Below are 5,186 nucleotides of genomic sequence, written 5' to 3'. Positions count from 1 at the left end.
AGGAGGAGGAGGAGGAGGAGGAGGAGGAGGAGGAGGAGAAGCACAGGTGGTGATGGTGCATGCCTTTAATCTCAGCACTGGGGAGGCAGAGGCAGAGTTTGAGGCCAGCCTGGTCTACAGAGCAAGGACAGCCAGGGCTATACAGAGAAACCCTGTCTTGAAACAAAACAAACAAAACAAAACAAAAAAGAAAAAAATAAACTTTATGAGAACAGAAATGTTCACTTCTTTCTTTTCCTTCCAATACCCAGCATACCCCCAGTAAGAAAACAAGCAATAAATGACCACAACTATGTGTTAGGCGGGCCCCTGTAAATAGGTACATTTCTGTGTATTGAATATAACAGAGTGTTTTGTTTTTTTCTAAGAGGCTTAAGGACCAGTGGGGCTTAGGTATCAACTTCTTTACGACCCATGCTTGCCAACCTATAGCCTCTGCCAAATGCAGCCCAAAGCCAGTCCACCCTTTGCTTTGTACTGCCCCCAGGGAACAAGATTTTTCTCTACATTTGGAATTATGGAGGGAGCAGAGTATTAAAAGAACATTTTTTGACATTTTTAAACTGTATTCAAATTTCAGTGTCCATAAATAATGTTTTAGTCCTGTCTTCTGGGCCCATTCGTTTCTTTCTTTTTCTTTTCTTTTCTTTTTTTTTTTTTTTTTTTTAAGGCAGGGTCTCACCTATGTAGCCTTGGAACTCCCCATGTAGACCAGGCTGGCCTAGAACTCACAGAGATCTGCCAGCCTCTGCCTCCCAAGTACCGGGATTAAAGACAGACAGAAACATCCTGGCCTTGTTTGGCAGGTCTTGACAGAAAGGCAGAGTTGAACGGTTGCCAAAGAGTACATGGCCTGCTGAGCTTAAGCTATTTAACATCTTGGGGCTGTAGAGATGGGGTCTCTTTTCAATAGAACACGAGGTCCCATGCCAAACACCTACAGGGTAGCTGACTGCAGTGCCTGTCCCAGGTGACCCAATGTCCCCTTATGGCCTCTTCAGGCGCATCATGTATGTGGCCCAGACAGACATACATGCAGGCAAAATATCCATAAATAAAATAAATGAATAAATAAATAAATACAAACTTTAAAAAAAGATATTTACTATCTTCTTGTTGTTATTGTTGTTTTTGTTGTTTTGGTTTGTTTGTTTTAGAAATAGATTCTCACTCTGTAGCCTAGGCTGCCCTTGAACTACTTACTGATCCTCCTGCTTCAGCCTCTCCAGTTGCTGGGATTACAGGCATGAGCCACTATGCCTGGATTATAAACTGGTCCTTTTGGAGCCTTATCTAGAGTGTAGGATCACGTCTGTCCAACTCTTTTTTTTTTTTTTAAACACTGCAATGGCATGCTGTTACCTACAAAGCTTAGACTTGAGAACAGCTCAAACCAGTTATAAACAAACACAGGGCCTTAATGATGGAGACTCGGCTCAGCTTGCCTCCCCCACCTCCATGTACCTAAAGTAGGAGCTGCAGCTACAGAGGATGTTCTTGTGGGCATTGAACTCGAAGCCATTGACTTTGATGACCACGTCACAGAGCTTGCCCTCAAGCCGGAGCTCGTTGAAGATCTCACAGGTCATTGCGCTCATCTTTCTCTCCATGTGAGGCTGGTGGAACCGGGTGGAGGTCGCAGTGCTCTCCATCTCCATGGCTCCTTGGGACCAGGGGAGAGAGGCTGCTCTCCTGGGGTGTTGGGGAGGGTTATGGGGGGCCCCTTTAGCCAGCTGTCGCTCCTTTTCCCTACTACATCTTTCATATAGGGACCATCAGGCAGCCCAAGTTCCAGAATCCTGGGCAGTGAGATCACTCAGGATTGTGCTCTCAGGTTCTGGAACCCCCTTCTGGCCCCTTCTTTTCCTCCCCCTCCCCCTAGAACATACAGGTAGACCACCCCACACCTCCTTCCTCGACCTCAGACAGGGCAGAACTGTGGCCACCAACACAATTGAGCCTTTACTGAGTCTGCTGCTTGTTGCATCTTCAGGTTGAGTCCCCACCTCCCTGCAGCATCCTTCCAAAGCTCTCATGGGGCTCGGGGCTCGCCATGGATACAGAGGCAGCAGCAGAGTTGATTAAATGCCATGCTGGCCAGGGTCTTCAAGCCCCTGAGATGCCTTACTGGCTTACTTTGCTTGTGGTCTAGTGATGATGAAGAGCCCAGTTAGGGAAGGGTCTCCTGGGTTCATCCCCTGTCCAAAATGCACTTGGATACCTGGTGGGTTGGTCTTTGCAATGCAGGGGATGAAACCCAGGGCCTCATACCCGCAGGCAAGAACTCTCTCACTAAACAGTGATTCCAACCCCAGTAAAGGCTGCTCTTGTGTTCCAGAAAGAGTGAGTGACAGGCACCCATACACACCAAAGCCTCATGACAGCCAGCCCACATATAGGACCCCAGCGTCTTGGTACTCCCCTCCCCCTCGCTCCCCAACGTTCCCCCACCCCACCCCCCACAGTAGAACATTCCCCACCCCACCCCCCTCGCACTCCCAGCTTTTGCTTTTCCTGCCAGCATCCAAAGCCAGCCTGGAAACGGCCTGCAGCTCCTAGACCAACGCGACTAGTGCGAGGCGACGCCTGCGCAGTGTGGCTATAAGGCGGGCACTGTCTTCGGGGCCGCCCACCAGGCCAGCGGCGTGATGGCGGAGGAGGTGAGGCCACGGGCGGGGACGGTCCCGCGTAGCGGGATCGCGGGTGCGGAGAGATCCAGCTGTCCTGATGCCCATCGCGGCTCTCGGGTCAGCGGGTCTCTTGGGTCTCACGACAGGTAAGGAGCCTGATGAAGGCCACGGTCCTGATGCGGCAGCCCGGACGGGTGCAGGAAATCGTGGGCGCCCTTCGCAGGGGCGGAGGAGACCGCCTGCAGGTACCGGGGCTTGGGGTACGGCGGCGGGAGGGTGCCTGCCCTGCGGCCTTCCCGCCAACTGGGGTTCGCGCTCTGCGAGCCTGTGTCCTAGGGTGGTCATGGACAAACAGATTGGTTCACCTCGGGAAAGAGCCTACCTCCCCCAATAGCCAACTTTCAGATGTGGCCCTTTTCCTGCCGCTTGGTTTCAGAAAGCACGTGGGTGGAGCCTGCTCCATCCACCCTCACCCCAGTCGAAGATAGGGAGATCCTTTCTTAAGGTCGGAAGGTACCTTAAGAAAGAACCAGTGTATAAAGATGCCACGGAAAATCACCCCACACTCGGGGGACTTTGCTTTCTTCAGGGTTGACTTGTGTACTGACACAGGATGTCACTTTTTTCCTTCTTTCTTCTGTCTCTCCCTAACCTTGCAAAGGCTTTGCTGCAGCCTGGTTACGCTTACTCCACTACCCCAGGATGAGGCAAGGGCCAGGATACACCAGTACCTAGTCAACCATCTCCCTTTTGTCTCTTAGGTGATTTCCGATTTTGACATGACCCTGAGCAGATTTGCTTACAACGGACAGCGATGCCCCTCTTCCCACAGTAAGTCACATTTCAGCCTTCCTTGTAGGGCTCAAGATGACAATTGCTAAGGAGCAAATAAAGGGGAGTTTTGTGTGTGTGTGTTTTTTTTTTTTTTCAGATATTCTGGATAACAGCAAAATTATCAGTGAGGATTGTCGCAAAGAGGTGGGTCACTCCCTTCTTTGCTCAAACGTGGCTGTGGTATGCTTTGGGGGTTGAACCACAGCCTCCAGGACAGAACTCTTAAGAAACTCCGTTCCTTAAACACAGTGTGGGGAGGCCTGTGATCCCAGAGCCCGAGACAGGAGGATCCCATGTTCAGGGGCTGCCGGGATTCCAGAAAGAGTTCAAGGTCATTTTGGACAATGTCGTAAGATCTCAGATTAAAACGTTGGGAAAAGAGCCGGGCGTGGTGGCGCACGCCTTTAATCCCAGCACCCGGGAGGCAGAGGCAGGTGGATTTCTGAGTTCGAGGCCAGCCTGGTCTACAAAGTGAGTTCTAGGACAGTCAGGGCTACACAGAGAAACCCTGTCTCAGAAAAAAAAAAAAAAAAAAAAGTTTGGAAAAGGAAGCTGCATGGGTGTTGGTGGCACACGCCTTTTAATCCCAGCACTCAGAAGGCTCTGTGAGTTCGAGGCCAGCCTGCTCTACATATTAAGTCTCACCTTGTCTCAGAAACAGAGGGAGTCTGGGTCAGAGGAAGTCAACCATGCGTGAAACTCTGGACTTGCTCCTTAGCCTCACTTGGTTTTGTTCTTCGGTTCTTCTTTTTTAAAAGTTGTTACCGTAAAGGAGATGTCATTTTCTTATTGGGTTTATTTTTTAAAGTGTATGTGTGTGAGTGGGGTCCATGGACATACAGATACCCTTGGAGGTCACAGGAGTTTAGAGCTGTGAATTGTCTGATGTAGCAACTGAGAACTGAACTCCAGCCCTCTGGAAGAGCAGTCAGTGCTCTTACCTGCCGAGCCATCTCTCCAGCCCCTGGATCTAGTCTTAATCCATGAGGACAGCTTTTCCTTATTGGCTGAGATGCAATGATGGGTAGTTTGTGTGCGAGCACTATGCTTACTGCTATCTATGGGATTTGCACGAGACTTGGATGCCAGATCTTACTGAACAAACCCTCTGCTCCCAAAGGTAGCGAGAGAACTACCGTTTTACTGTCTTCGTCTAACGTGTGAGGAAACGGGTGCTTAAAGAGGGTGAACCGTTTGCCCCAGGGTCATTTGATGGAGTTTCAGGTGTTGGTTTTATAAAGACTTTGTCCCAAGCTCTTTGCCCCGTTTTTATGCCATGTTCTTGATGGTGTCACTTTCTGGTAAGGGAGCAGATACAGAGCATCTTCCGAATGGATGTGAATCCATTGCTGTAGGGTGTGCACAAACACGGAGAAGCCAACTCTAGAGGCTTGGCCCTTGGTTTACTCGGTCCCAAGCTTGGGCCCTGGGTGGCTTTTTCTAGAGCAGAGCCAGGCTAGGCTCTTACACGTGGTTGAGCTCATTCTTTTTTTTTTTTTTTTTTTTTTTTAGAAATTTAGGGTTTTTTTTTTCAGAATTTTAAAAGGATTTTAGTTTTTTTTTTTTTTAGTATTTTTGTTTTTGTTTTTAAATACTTTGGATTTTCTTATTGTTTTGGGCTTTCATTTTTTTAAAGCTTTAGGGTGTTTTTTAGGGCTTTGATGTGTCCTTTTNTGGGTTTTAGGTTTTCTTAGGGTTTCTTAAGGGTTTTAGGATTTTGGG

At 48.9% G+C, this 5,186-nt stretch overlaps 2 protein-coding genes across 4 annotated transcripts in view; one reads left to right on the top strand and one right to left on the bottom strand.

Moving 5' to 3' along the window:
- The window catches only part of Klhl10 (kelch like family member 10), a 13,625-nt gene extending 11,824 nt beyond the window's left edge, over positions 1-1,801 (bottom strand). The window contains exon 1 of one of the 2 annotated variants that reach the window (XM_021213334.2): positions 1,465-1,801. In XM_021213334.2, the coding sequence (XP_021068993.1) occupies positions 1,465-1,658 (194 nt within the window). In that variant the 5' untranslated portion in view covers positions 1,659-1,801. The remainder of the gene's footprint in view (positions 1-1,464) is intronic. The other variant, XM_021213335.2, reaches the window with a different exon arrangement.
- Positions 1,802-2,605: 804 nt separating this feature from the next.
- Positions 2,606-5,186, top strand: part of Nt5c3b (5'-nucleotidase, cytosolic IIIB) — a 13,168-nt gene continuing 10,587 nt past the window's right edge. The window contains exons 1-4 of one of the 2 annotated variants that reach the window (XM_021212860.2): positions 2,612-2,660; positions 2,777-2,875; positions 3,392-3,461; positions 3,562-3,608. In XM_021212860.2, coding sequence (XP_021068519.1) covers positions 2,649-2,660; positions 2,777-2,875; positions 3,392-3,461; positions 3,562-3,608 — 228 coding nt within the window. In that variant the 5' untranslated portion in view covers positions 2,612-2,648. Of the gene's footprint in view, positions 2,876-3,391; positions 3,462-3,561; positions 3,609-5,186 lie in introns of both variants that reach the window. The other variant, XM_021212861.2, reaches the window with a different exon arrangement.

The sequence above is a fragment of the Mus pahari genome, chromosome 14 (genome assembly GCF_900095145.1).
Source record: "Mus pahari chromosome 14, PAHARI_EIJ_v1.1, whole genome shotgun sequence".
In the NCBI taxonomy this organism is placed as follows: domain Eukaryota; kingdom Metazoa; phylum Chordata; class Mammalia; order Rodentia; family Muridae; genus Mus; species Mus pahari.
Note: the sequence above shows the minus strand (reverse complement) of the source record. Positions and strands in the feature narration are given on the sequence as shown.